The sequence below is a fragment of the Poecilia formosa genome, unplaced genomic scaffold (assembly GCF_000485575.1).
Source record: "Poecilia formosa unplaced genomic scaffold, Poecilia_formosa-5.1.2 Scaffold188, whole genome shotgun sequence".
NCBI classification, from domain to species: domain Eukaryota; kingdom Metazoa; phylum Chordata; class Actinopteri; order Cyprinodontiformes; family Poeciliidae; genus Poecilia; species Poecilia formosa.
The window spans coordinates 939,300-957,959 of record NW_006800127.1 but is presented as its reverse complement, the minus strand read 5'-3'; the positions used below and the strand labels follow the sequence as shown (position 1 = coordinate 957,959).

Below are 18,660 nucleotides of genomic sequence, written 5' to 3'. Positions count from 1 at the left end.
CAGCACTACTTCAAAAAGAGCAGAGGTTGAGGATTATTTATTACTCTATTTTTCACTTCTTGAAAAAATTCCAAACAGCTCTAATCATCATTTTTAATGTCTCTCCTTTTCCTCCAGCCTTTGAGTACAGCTGGTTGTACACAAAAGTGTACAACCACACTTTTGGTGTGGTTGTACACACCAAAAGTGTGTACAACCACACTTTTGGTTGTACACACCAAAAGTGTATATGCTGTCCATAAAATCAGACAGCATATACATTATGCTTTACTAATGACATGAAACAAGCAGGTAAGCAGTTAGTGTTTATTTTTTATTAAAGTGGTGTTCCTTTTTATGGATCATGTGCAATTTTGGTTTAGACCGGATCAAATGTTTGCATTTAAAAGACCACCAGCACAATTCATTTACAAGCCTTCATATTGCTGTGCAGATGCATGTGTTCGTCTTGTTAAGAAAAAGTCTCTCCACTGTCACTCTGTGCTTGATCAGGATCAAAGTCAAAGAATTGATGCGATTTCTGCTGGGATTCCTCAGATAAATTTTTACCAGTCGACTTAATCGGACTCTACTGTTAAAAATAACTGTATATAATTTGACCCAAATCTGACTATCCAACTGTAAAGGAATGAATTGGATGAATTCGGAGGATTGCATTCTGTATAACCGATATGAATCAAACCTGTTCGTCTTGTAAAATGTGCTGATTTTGTGAGCTGGCAGTTAATAAACATAATGAATTAAAATTGAAGTAACCATTTCTCATCTTCAAACAAAAATACCACACAAGAAATGGCAGCGCATGTTTATTTCTTTTAATGTATGTTTAATGTTGTTTTCTGAGGGATAGAGGTTCACCTTTTTCAGGTCATTGTTTGAAATCAAGTGCTCGGTTTAATTGTGAAACCATCTCCCAGACTTCCTTTGTCCCTGTGCAAGCTCAATTGTAAGAAGACAAACTGCTTCTGGAGATAGTATGACAGCCATAATTACAATTTTTAATGACTTTGGCTGGGGCCTTCTGAGAGCCTAATATGCATGCTTCGGTGGGTGCAGATTGTGCCTCAGACCCCAAGCAGCACATTAAGGGGGGAGGGGGAGACCAGCAAGCAAAATGCTGAATCATGGCACAGAGAATGCAGGTTATTCATCACGAACAGGGTTTCCCCAACACCAGCACCGAGATTCAATTTCATCAAACGCCTGAAGCTACACCCCATAATGACGCCGATGTGGAGCTGGTGAACGAAACACAGTCCTGTAGAGGCAGAAAGAGAGCCAAGACTCAGAATAAAGAAACAAAGTGTGCAGGTGGGGTCTATTTGCAGCTCGTCTGAGGTGGGCAGTTACTCTCTGAGACTTTCAACTTCCTGCGAACCGTCTTAAGAGTTTAAATGTTGGCCTGCTGAATGCTAAAGACGATCCTCTCCCTCTCATTCTGGCATTTTTCACTTTGCAGGAGACGTTTTCATTGTTACACAATGTTCTGATATAATCCTTTTAATCTCATTTGACAGTGACGTGGATGGATGACACAAAGTTTGCATTAAACGTGCTGCATCCGTCTGCTCACGCCAATGGTCTGGGGGTGAATAAATCAACTCCACAGCGACAGAAGGCCAGTGTGCATCTCTGTTAATTATGCAGATCGTTTGTAACTCAGTGGCCATATGCTTGGCGCCGTACGCCAGTCCCCGTCATCGCGCACTCATCTAAAACACGTGCAGAGCCAAGCGGAAGACGTGGAGGGAAAATTTTGTCGTGACGCCACTTAAGTGCTGAAGGCACCTGAAATGGTGTGCTGCGCCTATTTCCCTCCAAGCTCTTGCTGCACAACCACTGGTGCATGATTTAGGACACAGTTACACAATGAAAAGATCAGCATCCCTGCTACTAAAAAGAGACAGCAGTATTTGAAATCGATATTAGCGTTACAACACATCAAATGCACAAGAAGCACATAATGTTTCTTACTCTCAGCTGAAGATCAACGCAGATTATGAATAATGAATGCAAGCTTCTCCTGCAAATATAATATTGATTTTAGCTCTTCCATATTGACATGAACTCCTGCAACTTTGCGTTCTTGTTTGCAAATTTCCACTCACTTAAGTTGCTTTCTGTGCTGTATTGAGAAATCTGAGATTCTAAACTGCAGACATTTAAACATTAAGTGTTTTTTTTTAACTATGCTACAGTAGTGCCCTTAAATAAAGTTAACAGGCAGAAAAATATATAGAAACCAAGCTCAATATGGATGTCTATTATTTTTTTGCTGTGGTTGTGCAAGAATTCAAAATTCAAAAGATAAGCTAAATATTTACTGTGTCTGCAGACGTTTCCATATGTTTAGTTTGTAGTAAACTGAACATGGATAGCAGTTAAATAAACGGCATAATCATGCAGAAGTATGGATGTTTTTAACTGTTTGTAGCCAAATTTGCATCTTGTGCTTATCTATTCATATACGACAGGACAGGAAGTGTTTAGTGGTTGGAGCAAATGTTTAATTTTTTAGCTGCATGTCAATATCTTCTCCCTGAGGCAGCAAGATCTGGCAAAAAAAAAAAAAATGGAAACAACTCTTCGAGTACATTCAGTCACCTGTAGAAAAAAAACAAATACCTGCATGGGTCTAATTATGCAAACGAATTTAAAGTTAAAATAGAGTGCTGACAGACAATAGTAAGTTATGGCACCTGGCCCTAGAAAGAGAGGGGTTACTCATTTGAAAACTGTGGACTTTTATTCTGAAGGTATTTTTTTTTTATTGTCTCCTTCTATCTTTCCTGAAAGACCTGACAAAAAAAAGTTTAGTGGCAGATCTGCACAATGCGGCAGCCACATTGATAGCTACCTGCATCATGATGCCCATTCACAATTCAAACAGAATAAGGAAACAGGTTAAGGTTAAGCTACAAAAAAAAAAAAAAAACATTTACTGCAGAATCGGGAACATTTTGGAGAAAATTAAACACAATTGCACAGCGCCAAACCAGGCTTCCTCTGCCGCAGATTTCAGTTTTGTTTACTTTTATGCTTCCTGGTTTGGTAAACGCAATCTGATGGAGGTGGTCATCTCTACAGACAGGCTAACAATTATGTCATCCAATAAATTAGGCCAATACTTGAAAATTATTTAAATAAAGATCAATATTTTAGCAGACCCTAGTGAGGAACCAATCTCTGCTGCTGGATTCATAGCAGGCTTTTGATCAGCCACAGCTCAGTGAGCAATAAGTCAAGCAAAAGTTGTCAGAGCAAGCAGCGCTAATATCATCATCTGTTCTGGAGAATCTGCCTCTTTCAGAGACGGTGTGCGGAGCAGATCTGTAAACATGATGCAAGTGAGTCACCTGAAATATCTCTATCACCAGATCTCTAGAGGCACAGAAGGAGAGAGAAGCTGCTGTTTCTGCCAGCTCACAGCATCTTGTTAGTGCATGGATGCCTCATACCAAAGGAAACTGTCAAAAATCTGACCAAATGTCAAAGAAACTGGTAGATCAGGGAAAAAAAAGCCCACAAATAAATAAAATAGAGTCCCTGATTTACCTAAATATCTATTAACTTTCAACCATCCATTTTTTTTAAACATTACCTCAGTTCCCATCAACCCAAACTGCCATCAGTCTACTCTTTTTTTTTGTTTGTTTGTTTCCATCAAGATGGTCTTACTACTCTCTGTGAGCTCTACAATCTCAGGCACTAAAATCTACACACACGTGTGGGCATCATAGGCAGTGAGAGTTAAGGTGGGATGTAAATGCATCACACTTGAAATATAAGAATCTAAATGTTGCATCCGACTGCTTTCAGACTGCACTAATGCACATGCTGACAGCAGCTCAAATTGGATAAGACAAACAGTAAATGAGTGTAGTTAACAACTTAGTCAGTTCCAAACATCTGAAACAAGCTCACAAGCTGTAATAATCCAGCCATTTGTCTAGATACAATTTAAGTTGCAGTTCAAATTAAAATGTAGCTGGCAGGCCATTGCTTCAGTGAGATTGCATCAGTTTTTATGGCTTCTGTTCTTTCCATCTATTCTCCCTCTACCTCTTGTCCATGTCTTTGCATTTTGATGAGCCAGCAAAGCCTTTCACACACACAAACAGGAGCATGACCTTCTCTTCCTGCACCAGGGGTCACATACGCAATCTGCTTGTTTAGCATTAGCATTAAAAGCCACGAGGCCGACAAACTCATACCCATTAGACCTGAGAGACCAGCCGTGTTTTTAAAACTCTGATAAAACCTCTGACTTCATGAAACTGAGAAGATTAAAGGATGCAAACGGCAAAAGACGCCAACATGAGAACACCTATGAGGTACATAGAAGGTGTAATTACAAACACACACACCATCACCCAGGCAGGTGAGCACTGTGCAAGCCTGCCTTTGTGTGTGAAAGGAAAAGAGATGTGCATCAACATAAGTTGAGCAACAAGATCAATAATGCAAAGAAAAACTTGTACCTCATCTTTATTTAACATGCATCTAAATTTACAAGATCTACTTGGTGGGGTTTTTTCCCATATATTTTTTAATTGAAAGTCTGAAAATCTATCTGAGGCTCAAATGGATTTGGAAAAATTAAAAACAACCATACAACGCCTTGCAAAAGTATTCACATCCCTTAAACATTTTCACACATTACAACCACAGACAGAATAAATGTTCGGGGTTTTATGTGATAAAGCAACACAAGCCAGTGCAGAATTAGATGACATGGAAGGAATTTTTTTTGGCTGATTTTAAATTGGAAAAAAAAAAAAAAAACTGAATAGTGTGAAGATCCATTATCATTTCGCTGCAGTATGCAAGTTTGTCTCACCTCTCTCCCAGTCAGGATGTGCCTTGCTAGCTTCACTTTGGCAAAGTTCCCCTTTCCTATGGTCTTAAGGAGGCGGTAGTTGCCGATATGAGGCTGCTCGTCTGTGGAGGTGAAAGAGTTGCGACATCGTGGCAGGCTGTGACGACTCGCAGACTTTGTTGGGGGAGCTGGAGGCTCAACAAAGCCGTCCACCGACGAGTGCTGCAAGGAAGGCACACATAGAGATTAACAAAAGCACTCTGCAACTTCATCTTAAAGCCATTTGGGTTTACAAATCAGAAGCAAAGAAAACTTGAGACAATCTTTTGTACGGCTGTCAAAGGAGGACAGACCAGGCACCTCTTTATTTGTAAATCCAAAGCAAATATGCTGGTATCTAGTATCACTGGGGTTGCTGTAGACTTACAAGTATAAATATAATAAAAGTAGTTCTCGTCATGGATGCAAACTTCAACAGTGGGGAAAAAAAAGTCATGAATACAGAAAGTGGACAAAGATGTGTATCAGGAATTACTTTCATTCTTAGAGAACTCTGTAATACCATTTGCAAAATACCAGCTCTCATGTTCACTGAAAAGTGGAAATACTGGCTCTGAACGCTCACTGTCTGAAATGTCAATAGTAAACTCTGTATAGTCAGTTTGGAAAGTACTTAAGTGTCACAGTCTCTGAACACTCTGCACATCCTTGATTTGGGAGATTCCCCCGCATTCTTCCTGCACTGCTTGTTGGAGCTTCACCCATCCTAAAGGACAAGTCCCTATAGGTGTGAAAACTAATGGCTTTTGAGAATCGCCAGCTTCTATTTTCAAATAACTTTTAGGTGTTTTGACAGCAAATTGTCTGCTTCTGAATTTGCTTTGTATTTTACATTTAAACTGAAAGTAAAAGGCTTGAGATTAACAGAGGGATCAGCTGATGACCAGAAATGTTCAGTGAGAAAGAGAGAGAGCAAGACTTCAGTAGATAACAGGAAGGCTGAACAGTGCAGCAAAAGTACGGTAATCTGTTTAATCATTTCAAGCTAACGTCTAACATGGAAATTACTGGAGTTGGAAATGTTTTGGAAATATCAGAGTTAATCTACGGTGTGCAGAAGAAACAGCCTCATGTTTTTTTTTTATGATAGTGATGCTAACTACTCAATTGCAAAAATAATTTTGCCTCTAAAAATAATTGCAAAACCATGGTTAAAAGCAACTGCTCTCTCACAAAGTGGTTTGGTATTCATGCTAAAAACATTACAGCTCTTAAAGAGAAATCAGAATCATCTTGGTGTTGGGGGGTCAGAGGTTTAGAGAAGTCTGAGATCTGAAATCAGCAACAAAACTCTGATTGGTCCAGTTCTACAAAAGATTATTTGTGTGACTTTCCTCATCGCAAGCATAATACATATGATCACAGGAGGATATGTGCTTGTTCCATGAAAATATGCGTTTAATGTTCTGGCCCAGAGCATTTGTTTTACCAGCTACTCTGTAGAACTTGGTTCCAAAGCATTTCTGGTTAATTCACTCAGAAACACGCGATTCAGATTTTAGCTATCAAAAGTAAACACTGGGTTTTCTTCATAAAAGAATGATGAACCAGAATACCCCAAGTCGTCCTGGAAACTTTCTAGAACACAACATACCTTCTGCAAAGTCAACTTTGGCTTCATACATGCATTTTTAGCTGCACTAAACTTATAACTTTAACCTCTACTATTACTGGCCACATGACAATATTTCCTCTTAGTGCCTGAAAATATGCTTTTAAAGTAAAAAGTACATAGTGTTTATAAAGCACATTTCACAAGTAAAAAAGTGCTCACAGAAGCTAAAAAACACTGAACACAGGGACATCCAAAATAGGACACAACAATCTAAACACAAAAAGCTTAAGATGCTAAAAACAACCCATTAATCTGACTAAAAAATCTTAACTTCTCCTACTTTGTAAAAATTCACTTCTACATATTAAATGCTTTTAAACTTTCCTAACAAGTAAAGTTTGAGAACGCCTGCATCCCTCCCTCCCCCCCAAGACGTGAATATGCATCCCAACTAAAACGCAAAAGGCTAATGAAGGCAAAACATATACACTCAATTTATTTTGTCGTTACTTATCCTGGAAATTAATAAATTGCACTAATAAGTAATGTCAACCACAAGCTATGTGAATAAAGACGCTAAATTCAAACAATAACGTGTGTGGGGGATTTTTGGTCGTGTTTCAATATTGTTTTTTTTTTTTTTTTTAAATCCTAGCACTCTCTCACTGAGAGTACTTAATTGTTAAGACTATCAAGGAGGAAACAATGCAAGAGAATCCAGTCTCTTCCAAACATAAACGCATAATTACCCACAAACCAGGACTCAGTATCAGAGGAGACAGATAACTTTTGACATCTTCAAAATGTGTAGCACAGAGCCACAACTTTAGCATCATTTGAAGGTGAACAGCTTGCTGTGAAGGCAGCACCGGTGCAGGCCTGGAGCAGTCTCCTCTCGTCTGCCTCCTCTCCTCCACAACAGCTGCTGATGTCAGTCTAGGTCAAAGATCCCATGATCCTCTGCTCCCGAACACCACACCCCGCCGCAGAATAAAGCCTCGGTCGGGTTACCCAGGCGCCCGTGTTCCTGTTTCACTGGGGAAATGCTACACCCTGCAGGGTGTGTGCCTCACCTCCGTCAGCCTCCATCCTGACAGAGTCAGATCTACGAGGCAGGCTCACTTTCGCCGGTTTTGCCGTTAAAAAAAAAAAAAAGAAGAAAACAGTTGGGGGCAGGAGGGGAGGACTTTTAATGGCATGCCAGCGAAGGTCCACGGTCTCGCTTCGCACAAACATTTTGCAAGTAGAACTGTACATAAAGTAAAATAAAAAAACATACATACATATACAGTGAAGTGACTGAGTTCTCGTGTTCAAATACTGTACAAATGTTGTCTCTTGTCCCTGGCCAATGACATCCTGTCCTCAGGGAGGCCATACAAAAGAAGCACATATACACAAGAGGAGAGAGAGAGGCCTCTTTATTGCTGGTATAAAAGCCACTCACCTCACTCTAAGTAATGGAGTCTTATGCAATGCAGTTTAGCTGCTATTTTGCCCTACAGGGCTTGGAGCTGGGCTTGTGCGGGTGCAGAGTAGTCCGGCTGACTGCTTCCAGTGATGCTGAGACGGGGCTTTAATAGCCACCTAGTAATCTATGTCTGTGGGAGCAGCTTTTTCCAGACATTTACATTAGCTGCTGATGCATTACGGAAGACTAACCGTGCTCAGCAATGCATCTAATAATGGTCTGAGAGGGAATATAATCACGCAAAGGAAGCTTTGTTAAGCTATGCATCTATACTGCTGAAGGAAAAACACTTTCCTTATTTGTTTTTAACTTCATGATGATCGAAATGCATCTATTCTGAAAGAGAGATAAATAAAGTCTCTAGCTGCTGACAGACATTGGTCTTTTTCAGCTTTTCTAACTTTTTTCTGATCTGTGACGGCGCAATACATAAACCCTAAGAGATCCTGCTGACAACAACACTCTTCGCTGTGGATGGTGTTACAGAGTGGAAAAAGACTTGAGCTTTTTTCAGCGTCAGCCCTCGGTTCAAATCAGAACAACCTCATAAGGTGTAAGAAGGTTTTTAAATGAGCTCTCTGGTAAACCATTCAGGCTGACAGAGAGCAAGACTTCAACCGATAACAGGAAGGCCGAACAGCTGGCAGTGAATATGATCAGTTTGATAATTCTAGGCTATCCACCTCAGTCTCTCCTTGAATATGTTTGGATTTAAGAAGTCTGAAGCCTTTAGGAAAATCTGAGGTAAAGTTGGGTCCTTCGTTGTTTGTAATGGGGCGACCATCTCTAGTCTTCAACAGCCAGTGTTCTGCATGGCAGAATTACCTCCTCAGCATGATAATGAGCCACTGATTTGATTTAGGAGCATTGGACCCAGGAAACATCTTAACATGCATCAGCTCTTGAAGACTGGAGTTGCTCTAGAATGTGCCGTTTTGTAATGCTGGCCACACAGTCAAAACCTATAAAATGGTCATTTTAAACTCTATAGTTTTGTCTTGTTTCCCAATCATGAAACGTCCCACTGTTACTAATCTAAATGATTTTTGACCACAGGCATTCTTCCAAATATGCCAAAATTAGTAGCTATTAGTAGAACAGGCTGCAAAATTTATGTAAGTCCACGCTATAAAACATAAACCAGTGTTGTTAAATTAATTATTAAATGACGCTGTCCTTTTAAGCAACTCATTCCAGTGATTCCCAGTCAGTGTCAACAACATGGCAAGCGGAGGCTTCAGTTTCCAGGAAACATCAGAGGGACCCTCATGTGTCACAGCCAGTGTCAGCAAACACGGCTCAGGCCTCATAGGAGATCATCTCAAAAGATCCATTATATTAAAGAGCTGTGATCGGGATGAGGGGAAATAAACAGGAAAGCACGTTCATAAACATTCCCTCACACTGGGAGGTCTCTCGTGATTTCAGTGATGTCTCTTAATAAAAGCCTGTCTGTAACTCTCCCTCCTCCTCCTCCTCCTCCTCTACACTGAGTGTGCAGTTACAAAAGGGCCCAATGGGTGATGGATGTCACATTGCGATGCTACCAAACGCTGCAACTGAAAAGTAGGGCAACAACCTCCCCCCGTTCACCGACACATACTGACGTTGAGGAACAGAAAATTCCCACAGCTGCAAGAGTGGAGCGAGGAAATGTCCCTCAAAGGACACAGAGACAATATTTCATTCTTTACATTAAGCACCAATGCTTTGCTTCTGCCTTAAAGCCTCACTGACGCAGTGCGTTGTTTAGGGCTATTGTGCTTGAGAAACTAGGACAAACATAACAGAGCTTCACCTTTATTCTAGGCTGGTTAACTTGAGCTTCGTGCTTTTATTCCCAGCAAGGGGAAAGGAAGAAAAAAAAACCCTAAGTGCTCATTGGTGGTGTCGCTGTGCAACACTGAACCCTCCAGAAGCCATTAACCAGACCGCTCCACAATAAAAAAATAAAAAATAAAAAAAACAAAAAAAACTCACCCTATTCCCGAACACCATTGTTCGGCCTCCCTGTCTTCTGAATTTCTGTCTAAAAGAAAAACACTTACATTCTCGGTGTCACGCTCGTTCACTGTGGGCAATGGCGTTCTGGTCGACATCTTGTGAGGCTCGCAGGCCGCTCAGCGACGCAGCGGGCTGGGCAGAGCAGAGCAGACACGGCGCGGTGCCTCGGTCCCCTTCTCTACATCCCCTTTTAGCGGGCCTTTTACCGCAACATGTCGCGGACGGACGGACCTCGGCGGACGCGTCGGATTTCCTTATCGGCTTTGTGCACTTCCCCTTCAGGTGGACTAGTGTCAGACAGTTAAGGAGGAAAAAGAGAGAGACCGACAGAAAGGGAGGAGGAGGAGGAGGAGGGGGGACAGGCCAGGAAGATGCGTCGGTTTGGACGGCTCTGCGCAGCTCATCTCAAACCTCCCACCAGGAAGGATGGAGGATCCCACTCTCTGCCTCTCTCTCTCTCTCTCTCTCTCTCTCTCTCTCTCTCACTCCGTGTCTCTCATACACACATTCCCTTTGTTTGCTCCTCATTCAAGTCACCAGAAAACAGTTAAGCGCTCTTTCTGAACAGCATCCGTCTCATTTAGAGCATATAAACTGCATCTCGCAAATTGCTTTTTGATCCCGAAATGATTCCTGGAAATTTTAATTATTGTACCCTTTCGACATAACAAAGAACAGCAGTATCTATAAAAAACGACTGCTATTTCGTACATGTTTCTGTGATTTAGCTTGATGTTTTTTTGTTGTTGTTTTTTTCATTATTATTCAAGTACTCTTAATTAAGTGTTTGAACGTGTATCCACAGAGGCCTAATTCAGGGATAAAGCTTAATTCATTATAAAGTGAGCTGATTTTGCCACCTGTTGGTCTACCCCTGCATTGCACCCTGCTTTGTTCATCTGCCTGCGAATGAAATTGTGACATTTATGAGTGAACAAACAGCAAAACAGATCCGCTATCCACCTCCAGACGAGAGACGTTCTTTTATTTTATCAATGAAGTGGTCACATGTTGTTTTCTGGGTGTGGTTATGCTGCTGTGCGTCCATCTGTGTTGTCACTATCTGTCCACTAGGTGTCAGGCTGCTGACGCACATGTGGAAGCTCATTTAAAGGGACCGCTCAGAGTTTATTAAAACGATGCTTTTCCAAAATTTTAAGTTACTACAGTATGAACTTTATTGTTAGTCATCCTGTGTNATCTATCTATCTATCTATCTATCTATCTATCTATCTATCTATCTATCTATCTATCTATCTATCTATCTATCTATCTATCTATCTATCTATCTATCTCGTTAGAAAATATGTAAAATGTAAAATCTATCATAGCTGAAGAAACAACCATTGGTTTTAATAGCCAATATAAGAAGTAACTGACAAAAGAAAACAATTTAAATTACCTTTACTTATGATTAAATCTGAAATTGTAAATATATATAATATTAAAGGCATTAGAGTTTGATAAATATACAAAGCAGATGTGATAAATTATAGATAAAACTATATTACTGAATTAAAAAACAACAACAACAAAAAAAAAACAAAACAAAAAAACAATGTGATAGGAAATATCTTTCCTAGCAAGAGTTTATAGAAATTTACTGAAGTTGTTTGCAAAACCCCCAATATTTTTTTTCTGGATGATTGAGATTGTTACCACTCCTAGTAATTTTTATTCTTTATTCACCAGCCTCCCTCAATAAATGCAGGATTCTAGCGTTCTTCAAAGAATTATTACTAGACTGTTTAGCAGCACGGTTGCAGTATGAATGTTGCTGTTGTAGTAAAGTAACCTGAAGTATTTCTATCTGTAGTTCTCTTACTTCATGCAGTGAAAAACTAAAAACCACAATGATTATGATGCGCCTTAAATTGAATGATTATTCATGACGACTTCTTCAATTTTCACTGCAAGCACTTAAAAATTTTGTTCACTGCACTTTTCTCTTATGTTTCTGAAGGTTTTTTATTGTTATTATTATTCTTCCTCTTTGGTTTCGGTCTCTAAGAGTTGTATATAAAATTTAGTACTTGATAATAAATCACACCACAGAAACCCAACTTGTGGTACTTGTAGCACAGTTTGAAAACCATGCTGTAAAAATCTAAAACGTTAGTATTTTATCTGTTATAGGTAATACTGTTGGTGTCTTTCTTTAGTATAAATCAAGTTCATTTGATCCTAAAGGTTGAATCTAAAGGGGTAGTCCGAGAAGGGGCCAATACCAAGGCAGATTGTTCTGATCTAAACAAATCTCCATAGTGGTTAAAGAGAAGTCAATTTTACAAACTTTTAATCCAGTATTCATGTTTTCATTGGGCAGTTATTTACACAGCTTTCAGTGAAGATTTACCAGTAAATACAGATTGGAAAAATAACCTTTTTCTGTGAAACACCTACTGAGCTAGCATTCCTGGTCAGAGTAATTGCTATAAAAAGCAGTTAAGAAGCAAAAGGTTGTCGGTTTAACTGAACCATATTTTTTGTTTACTTTTATGCTCTTTTCCATTAGGTATCTACTCTAACCAGCAATATTCTGTTTTCATTGTTTATTTCACCTAAGAGGATCAAAGATGCCATGCAGCCTTCGACCTCTATTTCCTGTTAAATAATTGTCAGGTTCTGGTAAACAACCACATGTTTGTAATATTATGTTTGCACAAACTGTTATAACACGTTTAGGTCTGAAGCTGGGAGATAGTCACTATGGTCTTGGCATTTCCTCACTTGCTATTTGCCTTAGTCTCTGGGTGGATTTAATCTCGTTTTAAACTAAACGACCACGCCGGGAGAATTATCTACTGCTGGTGAGACATTTGCAGCTTACAGCAACATATTTAAGAAATCCTGGACTTTACCTTAACTTAACTTTCTGTTGTGTAACAAGTCATTGAACGGTCTGGTGAGTAACATTTTGGTGAGGAACAGGCAGATTTCCGTTGAATCTCTCACGTGAGATGCCAGGTCTTCTTTGTTTCTGTAGTTTTATTGTGGAACTCAGGCAGACAGGACGCCTTACTGGTGTGCTGGTTGTTGTGTGACTGATGGTTTGTCTGTCGCAGCGGAGAGCCCCCAGACCATAACAATGAACACAGCATGACACAATGTGTCACAATAACTGATGGATACAGGACCTGAAAGCTACTGAGATCATTATGTCTGTTTTTGTGGTTTTGAGGAATCTTGGACTGTTTTTTTTTTTTTTTATCTTCACACCAACCTCTGAACTAAGCTCTGCAAACCGTTTCCCACTTAACCCTGGAATGCTTGAATGTGCAGAGTTTGAGACCTTGTTGGGTTGATCATATTTTATGGTTTGCAATCAGAGATATTTCAGCAAAAAAAAAAAAAAGCAGAAAGATTGCAACACCAAAGCTTGGGGTTGTTGATTGGGCATCTCTGGAATCCTGCATGTGATGCCAGAGCGGATCAGATCCCAGCATAGCAGATCTGATCCCACTGCTCCCTCACAACTGAGACCTGCAATATTACTCCAGCCAAACAAATACTTTCTCCTGTCATTTGTTTCTGTTTAGCTTAGATTTATTACTACTTATCTAGATTTATGTCTCAGTAAAATCATACAATAAAATTAAATGTGCACAGAGTACATTTTTGAAAACAAGTTCAACAGAAGTTCTTTGTGAGCTGTCTGAATTCATGCCTAGGACTTGCACTCTGTACCTGAACTGCTCTGCCATGGAATGTGCTGTAATAGGTGCTGACAATGGTTTAATGAGTGCATGTACACCCTGGGCCAAATTGAATTACATGCTCTCACAAGCAACCATCAAAAAAAGGAGGCAGCTGTTTACAGCCATTCATGGCGGATGGTCATGCAGTTAACTATATTTGTGGAGAGGGGAAACTGAAGAAAAATGGAAAAAGAGGAGGGGGAAGGGGCTAAAGTCATTATGTGAGAGATAGCGGAGCAGCATCTGTCAGTACTGGCAGTTTACCACACTTCCCTGTGCTTGAGTCAGATTTACCAGAGTGGGACAAGCTACGCTCTCCAGTGAGTAAAAAATGTTGCACACATCCTGCAAAAGTGTGGGAAACAACAGGAGCAGCGTTGTCACGACAGCGGGTGATCTGTAGAGCTCTGCACAGTTGTTGTTCCTTGTGCATTTCAATTGCATGAGAAGAAGAAATGCATGAGCATGTAAAACTGAGCAGATAAATATAGGCGATATTAGAGATTTCCTATTTGTTTCACGGGTAATTAAAATTATTCCCTTTTAGGATTTGCTTTCCGTTACTTTTTTAGTGGGCAGTTTGGCTGCAGATTTGGGTGTTAGGCCAAAGTAAGAAGCAGCCAAAGCCTCTACACTTGTTGCATAAAGATTAAAATGATCAGACTTCAAAACAGCTTCCTCTGTGGTCACAAAAGTATTTAAACACTTTTTTTTTTTTTTTTTACATGTAATACAATAAACCAGTAGCTTTTAAAAGATACACCAATTCAATACAAATAGTGAATCATCTCAGTCATGCAAAAAAAGTAGCAAAATAGTTCAAAACTACTTTTGTGTGCACCTCTTATAACACTTTAAATCCATGTTTAGTTTAGACATGTCTTAAGTTCTACCAGGGGTTGTTCCCCCCATCCCCCATAATTTCAATGTAATTTATGTACTCTGTTCCACATTTAGTGTTATTCCATAAAAGAGCCAAACCTCAAATTAGATTTATGATGTAATTTATTTTTATCGCACATTTGCCAAGTACGGTTTAGATAGATACTAAAGTCATAAGTACACACTGTCTTATCATAGCTGATGCATTTTAGTTAAAAACACCACAAAAAAAAAGCAACAGAAGCTAAAGAATTCATCAGTGGACATTCCTGGGTTGAAACCTGTTAAGTGCACACCTTACAAGGCAGAGCTTGCAATCTGCTGTCTGCTCTGACAAGTCAATAAAACCCACTGGTATGCTGAAAATTTTTGGAAGGCAAGATAGATATGGGACTGCAGTGGAATTTGATCAGGCAAGGAGCCAGACTGCTCCTCATGACAGCAGACCGTCCCGGGCACGCACACGTCAACCTGGGGAAAATTATTATTGATTGGCATGGCATTAGCCTCTGTGCCCATCCTTCTGGCTTCCCGTCACGGGGCCGCTTTGATCGCTACCACATATACACGTGGTCACACCCACATACACACAAAGATATCATGCACTGTTGTGTCAAGCTCTTCCAAGTTGCACTGGGAGGAATGGCAGGAGAGTGGAAAATATGAAAAGACTTGGAAATACAGGGTAGATGTCAAGTGGAGGGGGTGGGGGGTAACGAATGGGTGTGTTCGAAGCAAACAGCTTGGCTTCAAAACAACTTTTTCATAGTTTCCACAGATTGTTTTAGGAAAATGTGCTTATTAATTTGACTAAATTGCCACTATCATTGATCATTTATGGACTTTGGGTGGGCCACGTCCACCCTTCAATGGTGAGCTGCAGATGGATTTGACGGGGAGGGTAACGTGTGATGAATAGTGACCTTCCTTTTGTGATTATCTCGCTTGAAGTATTTCTTGTTTCATCCTGGCTGCGGACCAATCACAATGCACAAGGCAGAATCATCCAAGTACACTTATGATATTAACTGTTTATTAGCCATTCCTGTTTTTTTTCTCTCTCTATTTAAATAAACCCTAGCTGATTTATAAGAAAAAATTCTTATAAAAAAAAACTGGGTTATTTTAGGATGAATCGAAGAGTATTCTTATCAGCGGAAAATTCCACCTCAAACTTTTATCAACACATAGAGGTAAATCCAAGATATGTGGGGGCATGAGGTTCATCTATGTAAACTACATGGCTAACTCTGCCGTCTGTGGAGGCACAATGTTTTGAAGCATGCAACATGCAGTGTCAAAATGTCAGCTCGATAAACCATTTCCAAAAAAGTTGTCCACCTTGAAGTGATGCTTTTTCCTCTGCTAAACGTTGATCCTGTTCTCTTTTCTTGCTCCACAATTTCCACTACATAATGTTAATTCTGGGGATAATTACAGATATGCATGTAAAAAAAAAACAACAAAAAAAAAACTCTTAAAAATTCAGAAGATTAATGGAAGTTTCCCTTTCAACTTATAAACATACTGTTTTAAATTAAAAGTATAGCAAAAACAGTGGATTTTTCTGGCTGGATGTATTTTCCATTTAAAAGTCTGGCAGTGGATAAACGATCTTTTCAAGTTGTTTACATTTTTACAGCAATTTAACTATATTTTGCTTCAGCTGTGAGTGTGCATCCTGATCTCACATGGGCAAACATCAGGGCTCTGAATAAATAAACTGTTTCACAGAATGGTCCCATCTGAAGCACCGCAACCCCAAATTGTTTCCTCTTTTCAACCAACGGATAATGACAAACGCTTTACGAGGCAAAATAAAATTATTAGCTTTCCCTCTTCAGTGAACTTGTATCCTCAAAGGTAATGACACTTACCGTAACTGTTCTCTGGGATGATTATTAACTTTGTGAAACATATATTTCCTTGTAATTATGTGATAATTCAAAGGCTTTCCTGAAGATCTGAAAACGGTAAGGCACATCTTCATCTAACAAGCTCCTTTCTGAGGACTGGGCCTAATTATTGTCAGGATATAATTACATTCACAACACCCCAAGGGGCCAGTCCTCTTGCAGTCATCTCAGAGTTACTGCTCCAAACAATAATTAGGGAATGTGATCATACAGGTATGGAGTTCCAGGATTTATTTTTTCAGTCTGACAGAAGGCTGATTGAAACAGCATCTGAAGCTGTATATCAAGCACATGGTGTTTACGACCTGGCGCATGTTCAACAGGCAAAGTCAGGGGCACCTGGTGGCAAACCAAATCAGAGGAGCAGTTCAGACAGTTCATAAACACACGGACTGGATGCTTGTCAGTTCTGTGATTTCTTAAGTGGCATGCATTTACATCATGCTTTGCCCTGTGAATGTCCCTGTGTGGCACGGTTTCCCAGTGTCAACAAGTGACTTCATGCCGTAATGACTTTACAATCCCAAAGGCCTGCCAACGAGCAGCCCCCTTTCTCATTGCCTCATGGACCGACTTTCACTATGAAAACTCCCCTGGGCTTCAGGACACCCCTCCTGAAAAAGGCCAGAACTGGTGGGTGAAAACATAAAAACTGTTCAGTGATTCTGAGGTGGTGGAGCTTGAATTTTATGAACCTGGGATTTAAAAAGAGTGGATCAAGCAAACGTCTTGACTGATTTTGTTAAGCTGCAATCAGACATGTTTATATACATATCTGCAAATGTATTTTACTTGAAAAAATTAAGTGTGTTTTTGTGAAACAAACAATCCTGCTACATGTGTGAAAGCATACCACATTGTCAAAAGTTGCTAATTCATTGAATTCAGGTGTTTCTACAAATTTCTTATTATGAAACTTTGTATGCCGGCTAAAAATGAGCAACATAGCAAAATATTACACAATATTGGCCTGATATCAACATATGTACGGTAGCTGACTGACACTGAAGGCCTAGAAGCTGGCTTTTGTTTTGCCTCTTAGAGGCATTTATTTCACAAGGTACTGGAAATGATCCTGCCACATTGGACTGTGTGAGCATGACTGCATTACATAATTTCAGCAGATTTGTCAGCTGCACTCGCATTCTGCCAATCTCCTGTTTCCACAACTCCCAGAGGTGCTCTATGAGAATCAGATGGCTGCCAGTTTCAGCTTGGCGACACGGTGCGTTATCATGCTGGAAGCCGTCCTTTCAGAAAATAAATTGTAGCCGTAAAGAGACCTAAAGGTCGATGGCAGTTCTCAGTGATATTCAGGCAACAATTAGTTGGTATTGAAGATTAAAGTGAGAAAATATTTGACCCGCCATTAAAGCACCGCTAACAGCTGCTCACTGAAGGCCCATGTGATTCGTTGACTGAGGAAAAAGAAAAATGAGGATCATCAACATCTCTCTCTCTCTCTCTCTCTCTCTCTCTGATCCTGAGCAATTTGTTAAGCATAAAAACTTTCTTAAAGATATTGCACAGGAGTGATGACAGGGGATAACTATTAAACTGAACGAGCCTCTCCTTTCCTGTGATCTGTAGCCAATAGATTGAGCTTTGATCTGTTCAATAAGTTTTCCTGTGATTAATGAGAAGTCTCACAACAAGCAGGGAGATTAGGTTAATTATACCCAAAATTATCCTGAGTGGAATACTAATCATGGGTAAAGGAACAAAAATGGTGCTCAGAAGCTGTCCATGCGGCTGACCCAAACAGTAAGTGGGTGAGCGGCGTTTACTCATGGGGGTTTAATCGCGCACGAACAAGCAGAAACATAGCTTAGATGCAAGGGTCGCCGAGTTTGTCGTTTGGGGAACGATGACACACCATGTATCATCTTTCACATCCCAGTGCTGCTCGGACTAAAGCCTGAGACGGCAAGATGATTGAGTAACAACTGACCATAAGACCGCTCCCATCCAGCTTCATATCTAAATATGATGCGTGCGCAGGGTTCACATTAGTCCCTCGGCACACACAGACTCGGCTGCAGTACTGTATCTTCTCTGGATGTCTCTAAACAAGATAGATATGATGCCTTCGGCATCATGCAAGCTGCATTTATCATTGTTAATTTCAAATGAAATCATCGTCAAGCTTCCCTGAAGCATGGAAAGGACGACACAACGATGTTTTTCACCAGTATGTTCCTGTTTGTTGTGTGTGGTAAGAAAAAGCTGTGAATCTGGCGATTGCTTTTCACAGA

The 18,660-nt window shown here is 40.0% G+C and overlaps 1 protein-coding gene across 5 annotated transcripts in view; it reads right to left on the bottom strand.

Annotated features, from left to right (window-relative positions):
* The window catches only part of mark1 (MAP/microtubule affinity-regulating kinase 1), a 37,557-nt gene extending 27,213 nt beyond the window's left edge, over positions 1-10,344 (bottom strand). For 2 of the 5 annotated variants that reach the window (XM_007566228.1, XM_016678707.1), the window contains exons 1-2: positions 9,954-10,342; positions 4,841-5,041 (exon numbers count right to left, since the gene is read on the bottom strand). In XM_007566228.1, coding sequence (XP_007566290.1) covers positions 4,841-5,041; positions 9,954-10,004 — 252 coding nt within the window. In that variant the 5' untranslated portion in view covers positions 10,005-10,342. Of the gene's footprint in view, positions 1-4,840; positions 5,042-9,953 lie in introns of all 5 variants that reach the window. The other 3 variants (XM_016678706.1, XM_016678705.1, XM_007566230.2) reach the window with 3 other exon arrangements.
* Positions 10,345-18,660: the final 8,316 nt, after the last annotated feature.